Raw genomic sequence first — 23,864 nt, 5'->3', positions numbered from 1 at the left:
CAGACGAACCCCTTGGCCCAGTCATTTGCATTCCTTTGTTGTGGGTTTCCTCAGCTGTGAGGTCTGCTCACCTGTGTTTTTTAGAGCATGAAGGTTCAGGAGTCTGAGCGGGCCTTGTGAAGTGGTGTGAGTGAGAATGGTGACTCATGAGCTGCAGAGCTTTTTCATTATTTTTCCTTCAGAACTAAAAAGCCAGATGTGGTAATAAGTTCTCTGTGGAAATAAGTGCTTTTCTTCTATTTTGTGGGGCACATTTATTCCTGAAATGAATGCTGGAAGATGTATTGCTATTTGGAGTTGTGGGCTGTCCGTTTAAAAGGTGTGTAAAGGCGAGGTTTTTTGTTCATTAACGGCATTAGTTGGGGGAGAGAGTTCATTTAAAAGCCCTCAACCTAAGAGGGCGGCTCCACCAAAGATGGGGACAGACCTGTGAGAGTGTCCCACTGCAGCCAGCCTCCTGCCTGCCGTTTTCCTAATGGGCTGTAGGTGGCGCCAGCGGGTGCTCCTGCTCCCTGCAGTTCTGGCGGCCGGGCCAGCACCTTCTCCAGGCCCCTTCCTTTCAAAGGTGCATCCAGATAAGGCAGGAGGCCAGCCTCAGGTCACACGGAGTTGATAGCAGTAAAATCTGGTTTAGAACAGGCATCGGCAGACCTTTTCTACAAGGAGGAAACTTGTGAATGTTTTAGCTTTGCAGGCCACACAGTTTCATTCACCCAGATGGACCATTGTAACACAAAGTAGCCATGGACAATAAATAAATGCATGAACGTGGCTGTGTTCCCATAAATCTTTTTTCAGTGTGTCCTAAAGTTTGAATTTCGTATAATTTTTGTGTCATTAATATTTTTTCAAATATTTTAAAATGTGAAAACCATTCTTAGTTTACTGGCCTTACAACAAGAGACACCTTGGCCCACAGGCCACTGTTTGCCAACCCCGGAGAGAACTCAGCTCCCGGACTCACTGGGGCTTCTCAGGACTATGACAAGATACCATCTGTGTGCCTGGGCCTTCAGCACCGTTTTATATTTTGAGTTAACATCTTAATTATTTCATTCCAATAACTTTTTGTCCACATAAAGCTTCCCTAAAGATCTGGTTTTGTTCCCCCTGTTATCTCTTTGGGGTTGTTTTGTTTTCTTACTATTAACCCTTTTGTTTTTGTACTGCGTGGGAAATTTCATTTGGTTCAACTATTCTGTTAATGGTGGAATTTCAACTTTTGTAATTTCCCTGTGGAAGTTAGAGTAGACGATAGCTAAGTTATAGTTTTAGTAGACTATAACTACAATTAAAAAGTGATAGTAGACTATAACTATAGAACTACAGTTATAGTCTACTGTAAATTAAAGAATAGAGAGATCTTTTAGCTTTCTGAACTTTTTGCCATTCTGTGCAGATTTTTATTTTAGGAAGATAGTGTATGGGGACTTCCCTCACACTCCCAATGCAGGGGCCCCAGGTTTGATCCCTGGTCAGAGAACTAGATCCCACATGCCACAACTAAGACCCGGTGCAGACACATAAATAAACTTTTTTTGTTTTAAATAGAAAAGAAAGAAGATAGTGTGTGAAAATATTTGTTGTGATAACTAGAATTTTCAGAAGATCCTTGAAAGGGTTTAGTTGGAAAATTATAAAGAAAGGACCTGTCATTTGGGGCCAAAACTTGACTCTTTGTGATGAGCTCAAGTCAGCATATTCTGGGCTTATCCTCCCCCTTGGTCCTGACTCTCGCTGTGGAGGATTAGCCAGGACAACCTGACAAGGAATGAGCATGTCTGTATTTCACTCAGCTTCCCCCAAGGCCAGATGTTATTTTTTTAAGTGGGGTATGTGGTTCGGAGAAAGTGAAGGGTGCTTAGACTAAAGAAAAATCTCCAAAAAGCATCTGTGCAAGTCACACTGTTGTTGGAATGTGGCTGTCACTTCCCAAGGTGATGACTTTGAAGGAGACAGCAAAATTATTTAAATCCCAAACACAGATAACAAAGACTGTTTTCAGTTAGCTGCCAGTGCCTCTAAAGGTAAAATGGCTCTAGGAGGGGCTGAAGGCCAGGGTGGATCATGGCTGCCTCGTCTGACACTGAGCTGAAATCTGTGCCCTTGTGACTTTGGCCACTAGTCTGCCCCGCTGAAGACTCTCAAGGATCCCCATGTGCATAATCTGATTTTTCTTATTTCTAAAAATATAATTACTTGCCCTGGTGTATTAGCACTTATTTAGTTATGTCTGAATATATATACATTTACATACCAACATAAAAAGCTTTTTAACTTGAGTAAAGTACAGACTGTCTAGGCTGTGATGTCAAGTGGAAAATGGAAATTGCAAAGTAACGTATGAGTCTGAGTCAACTTCAGAAAAGCAAACTTATAAACACACATCCTGATGAATTATATATCTGTGTATATACACATAGCAGAAAGGTGTGGAAGTTACACCCTCTTTGTTGACACTGGAAGTTTCCCGGGTGAGGGCCAGGGATGAGGAAGTGTGGATGAGAGGAGAAGAGAGGCCCAGATGAGCAGGCTCACCAGTGAGGTGAGGAGTGAAAAAGGCACCTGGAATTAATGGACAGAGGTCAGTTGCTGAGCATTTATGAAGACTTAATGGGGCAAAAGCCAAAGTGAATAGTTGTGGAGCGAGTGGGACGTGAGAAAATGGAGCTAATAAGTAATAATACAGCTCTTTCCACTGAGTTGGCTGTGAGCAGGGGAAGAGAGTTGGATGGTGGTTGAACAGGGCATTTTTGTTGTGTTTTCATTTGGGAAATATCCAAGCATGTTAAAATGCCATTGGGAAGGATTCATTTGAGAGGGAAAGGTTGAACAAGAGAGTGAGAGGAGAGAAGGTGGCATCAGAAGAACAGGTGTTTCCATTATTTTCAAAATTGTCTACACTCTTCTTGGCCCATTTAAAGCTCCAGAGGAGAAAAACTATCACTAGATAAGCTTGAGTAGTACGGACAAGAGACTGGACAGATGACAACTACTGTTTAAGGATTCCGATGTATTTCACCTAGTGCTTGAAGAAATGTGTTATTATCTAATACAATTTATTTTATGTTGAACATATATAATATGTTCCCAAAGGGTGAATCTTTCTTGTTGTTTAGGTGCTAAGTCATGCTGGACTCTTTTTTGACTCCATGGACCATAGCCCACCAGGCTCCTCTGTCCATGGGATTTCCCAGGCAAGGATACTGGAGTGGGTTGCCATTTCCTACTCCAGGGGATCTTCCTGATGCAGGGATCAAACCTGCATCTCCTGCATTGGCAGGCAGATTCTTTACCACTGAGCCACCAGGGCAGCCCCATATGAATCATTAGGAGCCCTGATTCCAGTATTCTCACCACAAAAGGCTCAGGTTTTCTTACAGTTTGAGGTGAGTTCCTTGTGTCTAGCTCCTCCGTGGCTTTCTAAGTGGAGATGAAAGGCCTTTCTGTGCTAATCCAGAAGATTGATTTTAAGATAAATATTGTTCCCTCTTAACAAAGTAGATTGAAAGACCAGGTTACCTCAGCCATGAACATTTACTTGCTGGTTGCCATGAAAGTGACAATCATGTGCTCAGCAGTTTCTTTCTCAGCAGGCATCTCAAATCTAAAAGCCATTAACTTGTTTATTCCACAGATATTAATATTTTTAATTATTTATTTTAATTGGAGGATAATTACCTGCAATATTGTGATGGTTTTTGCCATACATCAACATGAATCAGCTGCAGGTATATATGTGTTCCCCCCATCTTGACCTCCCCCCACCTCCCGGTGGTCCCAGAGCACTGGCTTTCGGTGCCCTGTTTCATGCATCGAACTGGCACTGGTCATTTATTTTACATATGGTAATGTATGCGTCTCAATGCTATTCTCGCAAATGCTATTCTCCCACCCCTGCCTTCTCCCACTGAGTTCAAAAGTCTGTCTTCTACATCTGTGTCTTCCTTGCTGCCCTGCATGTAGGATCGTCAGTACTGTCTTTCCAAATTCCATATATATGTGTTAATATATATGCATTAATGTACAGTATTTGTCTTTCTCCTTATGAATTACTTCATCCTGTATAACAGGCTCCAGGTTCATCTGCCTCACTAGAACTGACTCCAGTGAGTTCCTTTTCATAGCTGAGTAATACTCCACTGTGTACATGAAAAGATGCTCAACATCACTCATTATTAGAGAAATGCAAATCAAAACCACAATGAGATATCTCCTCACACTGGTCAGAACGGCCATCATCAAAAAGTCTACAAACAATAAATGCTGGAGAGGGTGTGGAGAAAAGGGAACCCTCTTACACTGTTGGTGGAAATGCAAACTGGTACAGCCATTCTTGAGAACAGTGTGGAGATTCCTTAAAAAACTGGGAATAGAACTACCTTATGACACAGCAATCCCACTGCTGGGCATTTACCCCAAGGAAACCAGAATTGAAAGAGACACATGTACCACAAATATTAATATTTCAGGGCCTTAAAATAACATTATACCAGGAAGTAATGGGGAAAAGATCCAAAAGAAATTTAAAAGGGGATCTATGGTTTTAAATGCCTCCAAGAGTTTGAAATCTAGATGGTTGCTGTTCAGTCGCTCAGTCGTGTCTGACTCTTCATGACCCCATGGACTGCAGCATACCAGGCTTCCCTATCCTTCACTATCTCCCAGAGTTTGCTCAAACTCATGCCCATTGAGTTGATGATGCCATCCAACCATCTCATCCTCTATCACCCCTTTCTCTTCCTGCCCTCAATCTTTCCCAGCACCAGGGTCTTTTCCAGTAAGTTGGCTTTTCACATCAGGTGGACAAAGTATTGGAGCTTCAGCTTCAGCATCAGTCCTTCCAATGAATATTCAGGACTGATTTCCTTTAGGATTGACTGGTTGGATCTACCTGCTGTCCAAGGAACTCTCAACAGTCTTCTCCAACACCACAGTTCAAAAGCATCAATTCTTCGGCACTTGCCCTTCTTGATGGTCCAGCTCTCACATCCATACATGACTACTGGAAAAACCTTAGCTTTGACTATACAGACCTTTGTTGGCAAAGTAATGTCTCTGCTTTTTAATATGCTGTCTAGGTCCCTGGGGGCTCAGACAGTAAAGAATCTGCCTGCAATACAGGAGATGCAGGTTTGATCCCTTGGTAGGAAGATCCCCTGGAGTAAGGAGAATGGCTACCCATTCCAGTATTCTTGCCTGGAGAAATCCATGGACAGAGGAGCCGGGCAGGCCACAGTCCACGGGGTCCCAAAAAGTGGAACACAGCTGAGCGACGGCCATACATACCGCCCTGAACTTGCCCAGTGTAGTCTGATTTCAGAAGCTAAGGAGTCATGAGTGCCTGGTTAGTACTTGGATGGGAGATGAACATTTTCACTTTCACTAGGTTTGTCGTAGCTTTTCTTCCAAAGAGCAAATGTTTATTAATTTTGTGGCTGCAGTCACTATCCACAGTGATTTTGGAGCCCAAGAAAATAAAATCTCTCACTGTTTCCACTTTTCCCTCATCTGTTTGCCATGAAATGATGGGACCGGATGCCACGATCTTAGTTTTTTGAATGTTGAGTTTTAAGCCAGCTTTTTCACTCTGGTGTTTCACCCTCATCAAGAGGCTCTTGAGTTCCTCTTCACTTTCTGTTTTTAGAGTGGTATCATCTGCATGTCTGAGGTTGTTGATATTTCTCCCAGCAATCTTGATTCCAGCTTATGAGTCATCCAGCCAGGCATTTTGCATGACGTACTCTGCATAGAAGTTAAATAAGCAGGATGACAATGTACAGCCTTGACATACTCCTTTCCCAATTTTGAACCAGTTCATTGTTCCGTATCCGGTACTGACTGTTGCTTCTTGACCTGCATACAGGTTTCTCAGGAGGCAGGTCAAGTGGGTCTAGTATTCCCATCTCTTTAAGAATCTTCCACAGTTTGTTGTGATCCACACAAAGGCTTTAGCATAGTGAATAAAGCAGATGTAGATGTTTTTCTGAAATTCTCTTGCTTTTTCTATGGTCCAACGGATGTTGACAATTTGATCTCCAGTTCCTCTGCGTTCTCTAAATCCAGCTTGAACATCTGGAAGTTCTTGGTTCACGTATTGTTGAAGCCTAGCTTGAAGGATTTCGAGCATGACCTTGCTAACATGTGAGATGAGCGCAATTGTGTGGTAGTTTGAACATTCTTTGGGATTGCCTTTCTTTGTAATTGGAATGAACACCTTTTCCAGTCCTGTGGCCACTGCTAAGTTTCCCAAATTTGCTGGCATATTGAGTGCAGCACTTTCACAGCATCATCTTTTAGAATTTGAAATAACTCAGCTGGAATTTCGTCACCTCCACTAGCTTTGTTCGTAGCAATGCTTCCTAAGGCCCACTTGACATCACACTCCAGGATGTCTGGCTCTAGGTCAGTGACCACATCATGGTTATCCAAATCATTAAGACCTTTGTTGTATAGTTCTGTGTATTCTAAAATCCAGATAGGTGAGATAATAAAGACCCTGATAATAGCTTGTGTATCCTCACCAGTGCTCCGGGTACCTGTCTTGGCACTATTCACTCATTTACTCCTCACAACAACCCCGTGATAAGTACTGTTACTGTTCCATTTCACATTTGAGGAAACAGAATATGTCACTTGCCTGGTTCACACAGCTGATGAGTTAAGTGATGGAGCCAGGAACCAACCCAGGTGGTTTGACTTGACAGTCCATGCTGTTAACCACTACAAGATTTTGTCTCCCGTGAGATATATATATATATATATATATATATATATATATATATATATAAACAGTCGTGTCCGAGTCTTTGTGACCCATGGACTGTAGCCTACCAGGCTTCTCCATCCATGGGATTTTCCAGGCAAGAATACTGGAGTGAGTTGCCATTTCCTTCTCCAGGAGATCTTCCCAACCCAGGGATTGAACCCAGGTCTCCCACATTGTAGGCAGATGCTTTACTGTCTAAGCCACCAGGGAAGTCATATATAAACACACACACACATATATATTTATATATATAAACAGTTAGCAAGTAATAGAAAATAAATAAACACTCATAGCTTCATGAATGTTGTAGAACCAGGAAGTGTTACAGAAATTCTAAGTACTCAGAGAAAACTGGAAAGTGGCTGTCTTGACAGGGCTTTGCCTCGCCGAGGGTGAAGGGTGGGTGGAATGGACTGCTGAAGAGAAGGATGTGGTCAGGAAAGTAGGAAAGGCATCTTCCAGGGGAGACAGCGTGAGCTTTGTCCTTGCCTCTCCCCAGCGCACATCGACACCCCCCAAAACCCATATTCACCACCTAGTATGTGTATATGCTTTCATACTTCGCTGATAAGATACACACAGAAAGAACACACATACAGGTACACATGTTCATGTGTGTTTTTGTCAGTATTTGTTTTACACAATGAGATAACACAGAAATACAAGCACACGCATCCTCAGGGTTGCCTTTTTCCCTTGTTGATATCTTTTGGAAATCCCTCTAAGCCAGCCAGCACCACAACTGATTCTTTTTAATGCTGTGAACTCGTGCAGTCTTCCCAATACTTGCTACTTCAAACAATACCTCAGTTAACATTTTTGTAAATATATCCTTTTTTATTTACATGGGTTTTTTTTGCTGGGTTGAAGTGTATGTGTGTTTTAATTGTAATACATTTTTCTAAATTGCTTTTTAGAAAGAAAGAAAGTGAAGTCACTCAGTTGTGTCCGACTCTTTGCAACCCCATGGATGGTAGCATGCCAACCTTCTCCATCCATGGGATTTTCCAGGCAAGAATACTGGAGTGGGTTTGCCATTTCCTTTTCCAGGGGATCTTCCCAACCCAGGGATCAAACCTGGGTCTCCCACACTGCAGACAGACTCTTTACTGTCTGAGCCACCAGGGAAGCTTTTTAGAAAGGCTGTAACAATTCAGATTTTGCTAGCAGAGCAGGAGAGGAGGCTTTCCTTCCATTTCCCTCCAGTGGTAGGTGTCATGACTCTTTGTATTTTTGCTTATTTAATGGTGGCTTCCCTGGTGGATTAGATGGTAAAGAATCTGCCTGCAGTGCAGGAGACCCAGATTCAATCCCTGGGTTGGGAAAATTCCCCTGGAGAAGGGAATGGCTACCCACTCCAGTATTCTTGCCCGGAGAATTCCATGGACAGAGGAGCCTGGCAGGCTACAGTCCACAGGCTCCCAAAAAGCTGGAAACAACTGAGGGACTAACAGTTAAAGGATAATGGTGGTAAGGTGCTAGCTATCTCATTATTTTAATTTTGCATCCCATGAGTAGTGAGTTTGAGTGTCTTTATGTTTATCAGAGTGGATATTTGGATTTGCTATGCTGTATTTTTCCCATTTCTGTCCTTTCTCTATTTTTAAAATTGCATTTGTCTTTCCAGGTCAGCTCATATGGATTCTCTGTATATTATAGATAATGATCCTTCTTCACCTTAGTTGCAAATATTTTAAAATGTATCTTTTACCTTTTGACATATTTTTATAACTGCTTTTGTCATAAATCTTAAAAAACAACCTTTTTAATGATTGTACTATTTTTAGTTGTGCTGGGCCTTCCTTGCTGCGTGCAGGCTTTCCCTAGTTGCAGTGTTTTGTTGCAGAGGCTTCTCTTGTTGCGGGGCAGACCCTGGGTGTGAGGGCTTCAGTACTTGTGGTTCACATGGGCTTAGTTGCTCCATGGCTTGTGGAATCTTCCCCAGCCAGGGTTCAAACCTGTGTCCCCTGCATTGGCAGGCGGATTCTTATCCACTGTACCACCAGGGAAGCCCCCCCAAAAAATTTTTTTAAGATAAATATCTTAGCTTTTTCTATGATAGCCTCTGGGTTTTCTATCCTGATTAAGGTTTCCATTAACCCTAAATTTTATATGTAGTTTCCTAGATTTTCTTCTAATAATTTATTTTTTCATTCTTTTCTTTTTTTTGGCTATGCTTATGCAGCTTATGGGATCTTAGTTCCCTCAGTAGGGATTGAACCCACAACCCCTGCATTGGCACAGAGTCCTAATCCCTGGATTGCCAGAGAATTCCCTTTTCATTTAAAATTTAAATTATTAATTACTTTATACATATAAGAGAAAAATACATATTTATGTAGGTTTGAAGTAACTATTATCAAAGTTTCACTCTTAGAACATTTTTATATTCTTCAAACCATTGAATATTGCAAAAATCTTTTATGTTTATTTTGCCTATGGATGTTTGCTAAATTAGAACTTAAAACCGATAAAATGTACTAATTTTAAAATGACAATAATAAACCTGTTACATGTCAATGTAACAAAGAATTATTATCAAAAGCAAATAACTGTTAAGAAGGGTAGCATTGTATTTTGGAAATTCTGTGGCTGTTCAGTAATTATGACTCCGTGCTTCCAATGTAGAGGGTGCTGGTTCGATCCCTAATTGAGGAACTAAGATCCCACATGACACATGGCACAGCCAGGAAGTAACAATTTAAAAAACAGAATAAAACTCTGCTGTGCACCTGAATCTATCACAGCATTGTTAATTGGCTATACTCCAATTTGAAATAAAAAGTTAAAAAAAAAAAAGAAGAGTAGCATTGTATTTTATTTTTATGAATCTCTTTAATGTCTGGATAAGAAAATAATTAGGTTCTCAAATCCACCTCTGGGGCAATATGTTGTTTTCATCAAGGGATATGAAGAAAATCCAGCCTCATACATTTATGTAGTTGAAAGGGTTGGGATAGAAATATTTTCCTTTGATACTACTTTAGAACTAGACAAGTAATCATTTATTAAAGGTGAGTCACAGTGTGGAATCGAGAACCATATCAAGTCATCTTTTTTATTCTGTTAATTAAAATCTTCATCTATTTTGCATTTTATTTATCTTATTTTGTGGTTGTTCATTGCTAGTTTATAGAAACACAACTGATTTTAGTATTTCAACCCTGTGTCCTGCATGCTTACTGAACTCATTTATTAGCTCTAAAAGTTTTTGGGTTTTGTTTACTTTGTGATGAATTCCTTAGGCTCTTCTGTTTACAACATCATGTCATCTATGAATAGAGATAATTTCACATCTTTTTTCTAGTCTAAATGTCTTTTATATCTTTTTCTTGCCTAATTGCCCTCTCTAAAATTTCTAGTACAGTGTTGAATAGAAGTGGTGAGAGTGGACCCCTTGCCTTTTTCTTATCTTAGGGGGAACGTTTTCTGTCTTTCACTGTCCAGTATGAGTCTAGCTATGTGTTCTTCATAGATATTCATCATCAGGTTGATAAAGCTCCCACCTTTTCCAACTTTAAGTGTGGAATTTTGTCAAATGCCTTCTCTACATCAGTTAAGATGACCATGTGAGGGAGTTTTCTTGCATTACATTGACTGGTATATGACATTGACTGGTTTACTTCTGAAATAAATCCTGCTTCATGATTTATAATACCTTTCATATGTGCTGGATTTGATTTGCTAGTATTTTGTTGAGGAATTATGTATCTATATTCATAATAGATTTTAGTCTATAGTTTGACTTCTCTTGTGCTATCCTCTTGTAGTTTTGATATCAGGGTAATACTGGCCTCATATATGAGTTGGAAAGTGTTCCCTCCTCTTCTGTTTTTGGAAGAGTTTGTGCAGAGTTTATGTTATTTCTTCGTAGCCTGGGCTTTTCTCTGTGGGTAGTTTTTTATTACTAATTTGATCTTTTTTACTTATTACATATCTATTCATATTTTTATTTATTCTTGAGCCAGTTGCTATAATTTGTATCCTTCTAGGAATTTTTCCATTTCATCTAAGACATCAATTTGTTGGGGTATGCTTGTTCATAGTATTTCGTAATGATCCTTTTAATTTCTGTAAGTTCAGTCAGTAGTATTCCACCTCTCATTCCCGATTTTACTAATCTGAGTCAGCTCTTTTTCTTAGTCAGTGCTATGGACTGAATTGTGTCTCCTCAAATTCATTCGTTGAAGCCCAAACCCTCAGTGTGGCTCTGTTTGAATATAGGGCCCAAAAGGAGGTAATTAAGGTTAAGTGAAATCATGAGGGTGGGACTGTGATCCGGTAGAATTAGTGTCCTTATAAAGAAGTACTTCAGAGCACTTTCTCTGTCTCTCTCTCACCACCATGTGAGGATACAGAGAGAAAGCAGCTGTCTGCAAGTCGAGAGGAGAGCCTTCATCAGAAGTGAATCAGCTTGCTCCTTCATCTTGGACTTCTTAGCCTCCAGAACTATGAGAAATGAATTTCTGTTGGTTAAGCCACTCAGTCTGTGGTAATTTATGATGGTGGCCCAAGCTGACTCTACAGTCAGTCTAGCTAAAGGTTTGTCAGTTTTGGTGATCTCTACAAGAAACAACTTTTGTTTTTTCTCTATTGTTTTTCTGTTCTCTATCTCTGCCCTAATGTTCATTACTTCTTTCCTTCTGCTCTTCTTTTTCTGGTTTCTTAAGGTAAAAAGTTAGCTTGTTCATTTGAGATTTTTCTTCTTTTTTAATCTAGGCATTAAATACATCTAATATAGAGAGCTATAAATTTGCCTCTGAGTACTGTTTTGCTGCATCTCATAAATTTTGGAAGGTTGTGTTTTCATTTTCATTCATCTCAAAATATTTTTTACTTTTTCTTGTGGTTTTCTTCACCCACTGATTACTCAAGAACATGTTTTCAACAGAGCCTGTGAGGACAATGCTGTTGGCTCCACGTCAACTCTTGGGATAAAAAAGGATAAGTTCCATCAGGAGGGTTTCCAGGAAATTGCCAGACAGGTCAAATAATGACAGTCCTCTGAGAGCGAGGTTTTTGGGAGCTCAGAACCTGTCTGCTTGCTCCAGTGACTGCGTGGATGCTGGTTTTCACTTTGATTGAAGAGCTGGTGGTTTTCAGAGAGGTGGAGTGGGAGTGAGAGGAAGAGGTCAAGTTTAAAAGGCACAACATTTGCTGCTTATTATTTATTTATTTATTTGGCTGCGGCTGTGTCGGGTCTTAGTTGTAACACATAGGAGCTTCGTTAGGTCATGCAGAATCTTCCCTTGCGAAGCATGGACGCTCCAGTTGTGGCACGTGGGCTTAGCTGCTGCACAGCATGTGGGATCTTAGTTCCCTGACCAGGGACCAACCAAACCCAAGTCTCCTGCCTTGCAAGGTGGATTCTTAACCACTGGACCACTAGGGAAGTCCCCGTTCGCTGTTCTTATTAAGAGTCAGGATGTTTTTTTTTTCTTGAATAAACACTCCTCAGATTACCACGAGCCTTTGATTGATTTTCAGAGTTCTGAAGAAATTGATTTTGACAGTTTTTGCCAGTGTTCTTGCTTTTATGGCGAATGGATTTTCCGAAGCTCTTACTTTATAAGAACTTTACAAGTGCCTCTTGCACTTTCAGTTGTTCTTTTAACGAGGCCTGATTTTGTATTTTCATGCATTGATAATTGGGGAAATAATGGTTTTGCATTTTGCAGTTCTTCCAATCATTGCTGTATTTTATTATAAAACATCCCTCCGAATTGCATTAGTTAATATCACCACTGATGTCATCAGAAAATCTTTAGGTTTGGGGAAGCTAACAAGCTTACTGTAGCAGGTATAAGTTTTTTCAAAATTATTGTTTTCTCTTGAGAGTTCATTTTTTATTGTTGATAACTAATACCATCCATTGTTTTCCTTGAGGTGACAGGTTCACCTCATTAATTTTGGGGAAAATGTCTACCAAATACCCAAGTCTGAATAACATAATTCTTCTGTCATTCTTTTGAGTAAAAGTGATGTTCTTTGAACAAAGTGGTAGTTCAGCTTGCAATGCATATAACTTCACAAATGCTTTTCCTCAAGATAATGATCACGTGCATCCTTTTGTTACACAGAATGTTAAAAAATGGGTCATGAAAATCAGGATTTTAATCAAATTAATTCTTGCTGCTTCATTGAGGACTTCTTAGATGAAACGCTGTCATCTTTCTTATATCTATCTATCTCCCAATCATTTTTCTGTTATTCATCCATAAGTCTGTCTGTCTATCTGTGGTGGTCATGGAGAATGCAGTGACTACTACTAGAGCTTGTTAGCAACGCGCTGACTGATGCTGTCGCACTTGTGGTTTTACCCTCCTGTTGGTTTTGTACCGTAAGCTCAAATACCAGGATAAACCATAAAAATCAATACAGGCATTCAGTATGGTACTTCAGCCCGCACCACTTGTGTTTTGTTGCCAAGCATTTACATAAAAGATCTTTAAAGACTAGTTACTGTTGATACTGGATGAGTACAAGCCCCATAGCAAGTCCAAGCATACCTCTGCAGATGAGATATTAACCCAGCGTTCTTGTTTGCAGCTAAATCTTTAATTTGACAAGCTACGGTTTCATTGGAAAACTCAGTTCAGTTCAGTCGATCAGTCATGTCCAGCTCTTTGCGACCCCACGGACTACAGCATGCCAGGCTTCCCTGTCCATCACCAACTCCTGGAGTTTGCTCAAACTCATTGGAAAGTAGTGTGCTATGATTTATTTTGGAAACTTTCCATCCAGCAGGCATTCAGTAGTATTAGCTCTACAAGGCTATTGTGTATTTTTCTTGGACCAAAGTCATGTAATAACTTACCCTTTAAGGTCTTCAGTGTCTTTGTTTTTTAAATAATTTTATTTGGGAGTGGGGATAATTTTAGATTTACAGAAAACAAATAATACAGGCAATTCCTGTTTGCCCATAATGCAACTTCAGTGGCTTTTAAATTTCTAGTCTGGAAAGTTCTAACATATTTTTGATTTTTCGCTTTTAAAGAACTCAATCATACCTGTGTTTAAAATATTTAAATTCTTTTTCATTAGACTCTGAATGATTGGTCTCAAAATTATACCTCACCTTCACAAGCTTCATAATACTGTACAAAGGTGTCCTGTCACCTAAGACCCAATAAGGTAAATTATTGACATCTTTAAAACTGAAGGAAAGATAGCTTCCATCATAATTCTGTTTTTTATTTGAAGTTTTGCCAACTTCTCTGGAATAGGTTCCTCCCTTCCATGAGTCAGAGAAGTCTTTGATAAGTCAGTTTCATTTTTTTCAGCATTTTTTCATATAAGTGGTGCAGCTGTGGGTTGAGAAATTGAGTCCCCTGATCATCCTTTTTTAAGCCAATGATCCATCCTTAAAAGTGTAGCAAAAAGATTTTATAATCAGATTTTCTGTTAAAATAAATGTTAAATTTTGAAATAAATTTTAGAGAGAAATTTTAAAATTAGAAAATCTTTTGAAAACTTATAAGAATACTGTTGCAACATGGGGCTTCACTGGCAGCTCATTGGTACAGAGTCCGCCCGCCAGTGCAGGAGGTGCAGGTTCGACCCCTGGGTGGGGAAGATCCCCTGGAGGAGGGCATGGCAACCCACTCCAGTACTCTTGCCTGGAGAATCCCATGGACAGAGGAGCCTAGTGGGCTACAGTCCATGGGGTCACAGAGAGTCAGACACGTCTGAAGTGACTGAGCATGCACACACGTAACGCATTGCAACATAAAACAGGAAATACTTCTAGTCTGTTCCTGCATAGGAGCAGGAAAGACCTCATAATTTCAAAATAAATATTTATTGGGTAATGATGAAGTTATTTCAGTTATAGTAAATATAACCAAAGATAGCTAGTACAAGCACAGTAAAAGTACTAGAAACAAACTTAGTTATGAAAAGGCATGTATCTATTCCCCAAACCTTAGAAGTTTCTAGAAACACAAGAATACTCAAACAAACATACATTTTACTGTCAGAGTAATATCATCATATGTCATGTAGCCTCCAGAAAACCTCTCTGTATCATAAGAGAATGAGAGTGAAAACAGCAAACAGTATTACTATTAAAATAGACATGTACTATTTTATATTTTATAAATGGTAATATATAAGTATAGTTTATGTGATATATAAAAACATTCTATTATGAACATAGTATAGACTTTATAAACCTCCTGAAAGGATCTTGAGGCTTTTGAAGGGTCCCCAGACCACACTTTGAGAACTGTGGGTTTACAATTTTTATGTGTTTGGTTATTAAAATTTATTCTGACTTCATAATATAGATCAGAAGAGTTTTCATCTTGTCCTAGGGACTGGAATTAGTTTTGTTTTATCATTTCTTTTTCCCCCTACCCATTCTTCCTGGTCCATGGCATATGCTTGTGTGCTCCTGAGTAAGTGAAGCTGGCCAGGTGGGGGTGGGAGGGGGGTCCAATGCTGTTAACCCAAACCCAGAGACCATCCCATGTGACTGATGTGACATAAGGAAAGTGAGGCTTTTTCTTTTTTAATCGTACTTCCTAAAGCATCAGTGCAGAAAGCAGAAAACTAGGTCTTATTCCTTAAAAAAATGTTTTTATATCACTAATTTTCAACTGATACTCTCTTGAGATGCATTTTACCAATACAAGCATGTGGGGAGAAACATTAATATCCAAAGAAAGACCAGGCTCAAGCAGCAGAGCAGAATCAGTGGCTTTTATAAAAATCCGAGTATGTTCTGATGTCACTAAGAAATCACATCAAAACCCCTGGCCCAGTTCCTGAGATACTGGAGGGCCTTGGTGAATGTTGGCTCTCGTTGTGATGATGGTGATGTTATCAGCTTCAGCCCCTGCCATGCCTGGCTGCAGAGAACAGGTTAAGTCCTGGTGTTTCTGGCATGCCTTGTACTCTGGCTCTGGTGGAAGTGATGTGCCATAGAGGAGCCTTACAGAAGGATATGGCCTCAGATGTTTTAAAATGCAGTGTTTTAATAGAAGGTGTGAGCTTCAGCTAGGCTAATAGATCAGAAAACAATTGTCCTCTTATGGTTGAAGGTGGGGGCAGGGGGGCGGGTGTGTGGGAAAGGATAGTTAGGAAGTTTGGGGAGGTCATGTACACACTGCTATATTCAAAATGGATAATCAAGGACCTATTGTATAGCACAGAGAACTCTGTTCAATGTTATGTGGCAGCCTGGATGGAAGGGGGTTTGGGGGAGAATGGATATGTGTATATATATGTGTAGGTGTATATGTATGGCTGAGCAAGTCTTCAGAAATTTGTGAAGCCCTAAGTTTGATTGAAGGCGGGAGGAGAAGGGGACGACAGAGGATGAGATGGTTGGATGGCATCACCGACTCAATGGATATGAGTTTGAGTAACTCTGGGAGTTGGTGTTGGACAGGGAGGCCTGGTGTACTGCAGTCCATGGGGTCGCAAAGAGTCAAACACAACTGAGTGACTGAACTGAACTGAACTGAAATTTCTATTTGTCAGCCTGGGAAGGGTGTGAACAGAGCTGTGCTATAGGAAGGTTGATCTGGTGTGCGTTCAAATTAACAGGAGATTCAGTTCAGTTCAGTTCAGTCGCTCAGTCGTGTCCAACTCTTTGCGACCCCATGAATAGCAGCATGCCAGGCCTCCCTGTCCATCACCAACTCCCAGAGTTCACTGAGACTCACGTCCATCGAGTCAGTGATGCCATCCAGCCATCTCATCCTCTGTCGTCCCCTTCTCCTCCTGCCCCCAATCCCTCCCAGCATCAGAGTCTTTTCCAATGAGTCAACTCTTCACACGAGGTGGCCAAAGTATTGGAGTTTCAGCTTTAGCATCATTCCTTCCAAAGAAATCCCAGGGCTGGTCTCCTTCAGAATGGACTGGTTGGGTCTCCTTGCAGTCCAAGGGACTCTCAAGAGTCTTCTCCAACACCACAGTTCAAAAGCATCAGTTCTTCGGCACTCAGCTTTCTTCGCAGTCCAACTCTCACATCCATACACGACCACTGGAAAAACCATAGCCTTGACTAGATGAACCTTTGTTGGCAAAGTAATGTCTCTGCTTTTGAATATGCTATCTAGGTTGGTCATAACTTTTCTTCCAAGGAGTAAGCGTCTTTTAATTTCATGGCTGCAGTCACCATCTGCAGTGATTTTTGGAGCCCCCCAAAATAAAGTCTGACACTGTTTCCACTGAAAGCTTAGACTTAATTAAAACCCAGTATCATCTGAATGGACGTCCCTGGTGGCTCAGATGGCAAAGAATCCACCTGCAATGCGGGAGACCTGGCTTCGATCCCCGGGTTGGGAAGATCCCCTGGAGGAGGGGACGGCTACCCACTCCAGTGTTCTGGCCTGGAGAATTCCATGGACTGTACAGTCCACGGGATCTCCAAGAGTCGGACACGACTGAGCGGCTTTCACTTTCACTCTTCTGTGGGGTCACTGTTCCTTTCCTCTGGGCCTTGGTATGCACAGGATTTTGTTTGTGCCCTCCAAGACTGGAGTCTCCATTTCCCCCAGTCCTGAGGAAGTCCTATAAGCAAATCCTGCTGGCCTTCAGGGACAGATTCCCTGGGGATTCCCAACCCCATAGGAGACTGAACCAGAACTACCTGCTGGTGTTGGAGGGTCTCCTGCGTAGACATGGGTCGGCAAGGGGGTTATCACAGGCATGGTGGCATTGGCAGCAGCAGTCCTGGAAGGTTCCCCTTGGCGTGAGCTCTCTCGGAGGTTGACATTAACCCTGCCATAGAGCCCATAGGCCCCAGGGCTGGGTCACCTCAGGCCAGACAACTAACTGGGAGGGAGCACAACCCCACCGGTGCATCAGCAGATAATTGGATTAAAGCGTCACTGAGCAAGGCCCTGCCCACCAGAGCAGTTTTTCCCACTGCCAGTCCTTCCCATCAGCTTACTGAAGCCTCTTAGCCTCCTCCATCAGAGGGCAGACAGAAGAAGCAAGAAGAACCACACTTCCACAGCAGCTAGAACAAAAATCACATTATAGGAAGTTAACCAGGATGAAAAAGCAGAAAGCTATGTCCCAGATGAAGGGACAAGATAAAACCCCCGAAAAGCAACTAAATGAAGTGGAAATAGGCCACCTTCCAGAAACAGAATTCAGAATGATTCTATTGATAGAATCTAATGATAGAATGATAGAATCTAATATCAACCTGCTAATGATAGTGACGATCATCTAGGATCTCGGGAAAGCAGTGGAGAAGATGCAAGAAATGTTTGCCAAAGACCTACAGGAACTAAGGAACAAACAGACAGAGATGAATAATACACTAGAAGGAATCAGTAGCGGAATACCTGAGGCAGAAGAATGGATAAACGACCTGGAGGACAGAATGGTGGAGATCATTCCCACTGAACAAAATATAAGAAAAAGGGTAAACCAAGGCTGGGGTGAGAGCCTGTGCGCCCACGCTCCTCTGCTGTGTGATGCTGAAGAGGGGAGCTGCAAGAGGAGTGGTGCTGACTTGGCTTATGGCTGGGAGATGATGTTTTTCGGGGGTTGGGGGGGGCTTCTGGAGGTGAAACTGGCAGGAGTTGGTATGTCATTAGGAACTGAAGGCTGGGAACCTTGACCCTAGATAGCCAGAAGGGTGGTGATGCATTTAACGACAATGGGGCACACAGCCTTAGGGGTGTAGGATATACCATGTGTTAGGGGAACTTGATTTTCTGTGGGAGGCCCTTACCATGATCTGGCTGGAACGAGAAAGTGGTGGGGTCTAGAACCAGTCAGTTTTTGACCAGACTTCCTTCGAGTGACCTTGTGTTCCACAGAGAGAGACATCTTGAGTGCTTGGGCCGTGAACTCCTTTCTCTCTGGTGGTGGTGGGTTAGTCGCTAAGTCATGTCTAACTCTTGCGACCCCATGGACTGTAGCCCGCCAGGCTCCTCTGTCCATGGGATTCTCCAGGCAAGAATACTGGAGTGGGTTGCCATTTCCTTCTCCAGGGGATCTTCCCGATCCAGGTATTGAACCTGGGTTTCCTGCATTGTAGTCAGATTCTTTACCAACTGAGCTACAAGGGAAGCCCTTTTTGTCTGGCCACCTTTATGCACAACCTATGAGATGGTTGACCCACCTGAAGCTGCTTCAGAGTCCACGTTCAGAGAATCAGCTGTTCTCGGTGAATCACCTCTGATGGATCACCCTCTGTGATTCGCTTGCTTGGCCCGGTGCAAATGGGAGTTTAAGTCCCTGCTACCTAATTAGCAAAGAAACGTCTGTTTTATGTCTGTGTTACTTGCAGGGCCTTTCCATTACTTAACCAAGTCAATAAAGAAACCAGTGTTTCCCAATTAAGATTTTTGCTTTTTTCTGGTTCTAAATTCGTTAACTTCTGTAACACGGCTCCCATGCTCTCATACCTTGGCGGGGACGAACCACCCAACAGGCTGACTCATGGCTGCTGCCCTCGTTTCCACTCTGGTTTCTATGGAAATAGACATCAGCTGGCTCAAAACAAGGTGAGGGCTCTGAGACACCTCCTGATTCCAAGGCATTTACAAACCCTATTTGTCCACCATCTGTTGCCATGGAAACAGATGCAGAAAAGGCCAACCAGTACTCTACAATAAATTTTTTTCTCTTATCTATTTTTTTTTTTAACAAATACCAAAGCAGTGCATGGCTTTTTTCCTGTTATCACAGATTTTTGGAATAGTACATCTTATGTAGTGAGACATGTATATTTCTAATTTTGACCTCTTTGTTAAATCCTTATACTCAAGTGCGTTCTGCATTATTTTAAAAATTTTATTTAATAACTTGTTTCTACTTACCTAATCAAGTCACTTTCAGTTAGGTATTCAAAGATGACACAGTGTCCTAGGCCTGGGAATATGACTAGAAGAAAAACAGTACATGAGCTGCCATCCCTTCTAACTTTCTAATTCAAGACATCGGTTCTCCAGGTAGTAACCGAGGCCCTTGCTTGTATCACTGTCATTTAGTTGTAAGGGCTCAGGAGCTGTTTGACTCAAATTCAGCCAGTTTGTGTCTAAATTCTGTGTGCCATGTAAGTGATATAAAATATTAAATATGTCTGTGATGTAAAACATAGAAATAGAAGCAGTTTTCTGTTAGTAGTGAGCAAAATGAGCAACGTGTCATATTCAGTTTTGTAGAATAAGAACTACGAAATGGACAGATACTCTTGAAGCTGTGGTTAGGCGTGGCATATTCAACTTATGATCTACTGCTAAGAGTAGACAGACATTAAGTCACATGTTTGAAAGGGAAAAACAGAGGGAGCCTACTTGAAATAGAAAAAAGCAGAAGCAAAGTGGAAGTTAACATTGCTATGTGGTATGTGGGAGACATGCTACAGGGATTTAGTTATGCAGCCCTTGTTGCCTCTGATTGTGGCTGCTGCTGCTGCTGCTGCTGCTGCTAAGTCGCTTCAGTCGTGTCCTACCCTGTGCGACCCCATAGATGGCAGCCCACCAGGCTCTGCCGTCCCTGGGATTCTCCAGGCAAGAACGCTGGAGTGGGTTGCCATTTCCTTCTCCAATGCATGAAAGTGAAAAGTGAAAGTGAAGTCGCTCAGTCGTGTCCGACTCTTAGCGACCCCATGGACTGCAGCCTACCAGGCTCCTCCATCCATGGGATTTTCCAGGCAAGAGCTGATTGTGGCTACTCTTGGGCTTTTATTTTGATATTACCTTTCATGATGGATTCATCTTCTTTTAGCTGCTGTTTATTTGCACTGCCTTTTATTCTCCACCAGTGAACTGTAAGTGCCCCTGGGGCAGGGACAGTGTCAGCTTTGTTCTCCAGGGCACCCTCGGCACCTCGCACGGCACGTGGCACATACTGGCTGTCAGAGAGGGATGCCGACAGGGCGGATGCTCACAGGAGCTCTGATAGCTCCTCTCTGCCGAGAATCCCCCAAAAGAGTGGACACAGGCACGTTCACCTGGCCCAAAGGCACACACCTGTGTAACCCACCACCCTCTGCATCTCAGGAGCCCCACCTTGAGTTCTCGCCCTGTTGTTGACACTTATGTAAAGGGAATCATACAGTGGGAAGCACACTGAGTCTGAACCGTTGGCTCAGTTATATTTGTGACAGATCCCGTTAGCCTTTGCTAATTGATAAAACCACCGCAAATCTTAATGGCTTAAAAAAAAACAAGTCTTTTCCTTCCAATTCTGTGGGCTAACTGGGCAGGTTGTCTGTGGTTTCACCCGGACTCCATGCTGTATCTGCAGTTGGCTGGAGGTCAGGTGGGCAGGAAGGCCAAAGTGGTCTCACCCATAGGCTCGTGCAGGGCCAGGCCCCCTCCTCCAGTGAATGTGCTGGGCATCTTCACAGCACTGTCATTGCCAGGCTCTAAGAAGGTGAGGGCCGAAGCCACCGGGCCTCTTGCAAGGGAGTATGCCTGCTGGCCTTAGGGGAGTTGGTGTCTGCAACAGTCCACCATAGTCAGATTTATCTCAGAACAAACCCTTTTAAGGTAGCTTTCATATACAAACAAAATAACTTTGTGGTTTCACACACACACACAAGACTTGACAATAAACAAGAAAGAAATTCCTTCCATTTAGAGTTTTAGCGATCTAAATTGACAACTGTTACCACCTAAGCCTTACCAGATGGGAAAAGCCAACTGCCTTTTTCAGTCTGAGTCTCCTACTGCCCTCCCCTTACCAGGGTTTACCCTCAGGTGTTAACTTCAGAAACCTAGTTTTCATTTCTACCAAGCAGACAGCAGTGTTGTCAGGGGTGGCGGAATGTCTGTGCCAAGTCTGAGTGGAGGCCTGGTGTGTGTAGTCTGTGCTCAGCCAGTGGTGTCGAATAGCGGGCTGTGTTCTCCAGCTTCATCCGAGTTGATCAAACTTTGGGAATCTTTCAAAAACTGATTTAATGAAAACTCACCTAGTTTACAGGTGTTTATCAGGCACCTCTTTTATGCCAGGAACTAGTCTTATGTCCTTACTGATCTGTCTACTTTTCTACTAGTTACTAAGAGAGGACTATAGAAATCTCCAATTATAATTGTATTCTTGCCTATTTTCCCTTTCCGTTCTGTCAGTTTTGCTTCATCTGTTTTGAAGTTCTTTTGTTTGACTCACACGTGTTTGTGATTGTTGTATCGTCGCAGTGTTGACCCCTTTATCATTAGGAAAGCCTTTGTCTCCAGTAGTGTTCCTGGTATGTTTTCTCTGGCTGATAATAATACAGCAATTTCAGCTCTGTTGTGCTTGCTGTTCACACAGTATATCTTTTTCCATTCTTTTACTTTCAGCCTATCTGTGTCCTGGAATTTAAGTGCTTCTCTTGGGATTTTCCTGGCAGTCCAGTGGTTAAGACTCCAAGCTTCCAATGCAGGGCATGCAGGTTCAATTCCCAGTCAGGAATCTGAGATCCCACATGCCGTGTGGCACAGCCAAAAAAAGATAAATAAATAAAGTGCTTCTCTTGTAGACAGGCTATAGCTAGATCCTGCTTTTATATCCAGTTTGACAATCTCTGCCTTTGACTGGAGTGTTTGATTAGAGCATTTCTATTCTTAAGCACTTTTTACATACCATGATCTTCACCTGTACAATTAAACATACAATTTAATGATTTTTAGTAAATTTACAGTTGCACTGCTAGCCCCACAATTCAACTGTAGAACATTCCCAGCAACCCAGAAACGTCCCTTAGGCTCTTTTGTAGTCGTGTCCGAATCTTTCGACCCCATCAACTGCAGCCTGCCACGTCCTCGGTCCATGGGTTCTCCAGGCAAGAATACTGGAGTGGTTGCCATTTCCTTCTCCAGGGGATCTTCCCAATCCAGGAATTTAACCCAGGTCTCCTGCATTTCAGGCAGATTCTTTGTTGACTGAGCTATGAGGGAAGCCCCCTTTTGTAGTTAATCCCTGTCCATTGTCTCCCTCCCCTCAAGCCCCAAGAAACTACTAATCTGCTTTCTAGCTCTGTTGATCGGCCTTTTCTGGACATTTCATATAGTATGTAGTCTTTTGCACATGGTGGGTTTCATTTAGTATGATTTTTTTTGAGGTCTAACCATATAGAATAAAGCAGTATTTCTTTTTATTGCTGAATAATATTCCATTGTATGGATAGACCACTTTTTGTTTTTCCCTTGATAGACATTTGCATTGTTTTCACTTTTCTGGCTATTATAAATAAGGTTGCTGTGAACATTTGTGAGTAAGTCTTTGTTTGGTCATACATTTTCATTTCTCTTGAGCAGTTACCCAGGAGTGGAATTCCTAGGTTGTATGGCAGATTTTTGTTTAACTTTTAAAGGAATGGACAAATGTTTTCCAAACTGGCTGTTCCCATTTCTATATTCACGTCAGCCAAGGTATCAGATCAAATCAGATCAGTCACTCAGTCGTGTCCGACTCTTTGCGACCCCATGAATCTCAGCACGCCAGGCCTCCCTGTCCATCACCAACTCCCGGGCTCACTCAGACTCACGTCCATTGAGTCAGTGATGCCATCCAGCCATCTCATCCTCTGGCGTCCCCTTCTCCTCTTGCCCCCAATCCCTCCCAGCATCAGAGTCTTTTCTGATGAGTCAACTCTTCACATGAGGTGGCCAAAGTATTGGAGCTTCAGCTTTAGCATCATTCCTTCCAAAGAAATCCCAGGGCTGATTTCCTTCAGAATGGACTGGTTGAATCTCCTTGCAGTCCAAGGGACTCTCAAGAGTCTTCTCCAACACCACAGTTCAAAAGCATCAATTCTTCGGCGCTCAGTCTTCTTCACAGTCCAACTCTCACATCCATACATGACCACAGGAAAAACCATAGCCTTGACTAGATGAACCTTTGTTGGCAAAATAATGTCTCTGCTTTTGAATATGCTATCTAGGTTGGTCATAACTTTCTTTCCAAGGAGTAAGCGTCTTTTAATTTCATGGCTGCAGTCACCATCTTCAGTGATTTTGGAGCCCAGAAAAATAAAGTCTGATGCTGTTTCCACTGTTTCCCCATCTATTTGCCATGAAGTGATGGGACCGGATGCCATGATCTTCATTTTCTGAATGTTGAGCTTTAAGCCAACTTTTTCACTCTCCACAAGAGGCTTTTTAGTTCCTCTTCACTTTCTGCCATAAGGGTGGTG

General features: G+C 42.0%; 1 protein-coding gene and 1 long non-coding RNA gene across 21 annotated transcripts in view; one reads left to right on the top strand and one right to left on the bottom strand.

The window, feature by feature from the left end:
• ARMC9 (armadillo repeat containing 9) overlaps positions 1-23,864 on the top strand; it is a 184,593-nt gene that overhangs the window by 91,878 nt on the left and 68,851 nt on the right. Inside the window, exon 20 of one of the 20 annotated variants that reach the window (XM_086335667.1) lies at positions 17,961-19,077. The exons of the other annotated variants lie outside the window; for them this stretch is intronic. Within the exon in view, the coding sequence (XP_086191793.1) occupies positions 17,961-18,353 (393 nt within the window). The 3' untranslated portion in view covers positions 18,354-19,077. Of the gene's footprint in view, positions 1-17,960; positions 19,078-23,864 lie in introns of those variants that run through there. 20 annotated transcript variants of the gene reach the window in all.
• On the bottom strand, positions 18,861-20,571 carry LOC147377693 (uncharacterized). Its single transcript, XR_015140421.1, has 3 exons — positions 20,443-20,571; positions 19,561-19,624; positions 18,861-18,983 (listed from the first exon to the last, which is right to left on the bottom strand). It is a non-coding gene; the product is annotated as an uncharacterized LOC147377693 (long non-coding RNA).

Source organism: Bos grunniens, chromosome 2, assembly GCF_055505025.1.
Source record: "Bos grunniens cultivar Pamir isolate PY7600 chromosome 2, Bosgru_T2T1.0, whole genome shotgun sequence".
Lineage (NCBI taxonomy): Eukaryota > Metazoa > Chordata > Mammalia > Artiodactyla > Bovidae > Bos > Bos grunniens.
Note: the sequence above shows the minus strand (reverse complement) of the source record. Positions and strands in the feature narration are given on the sequence as shown.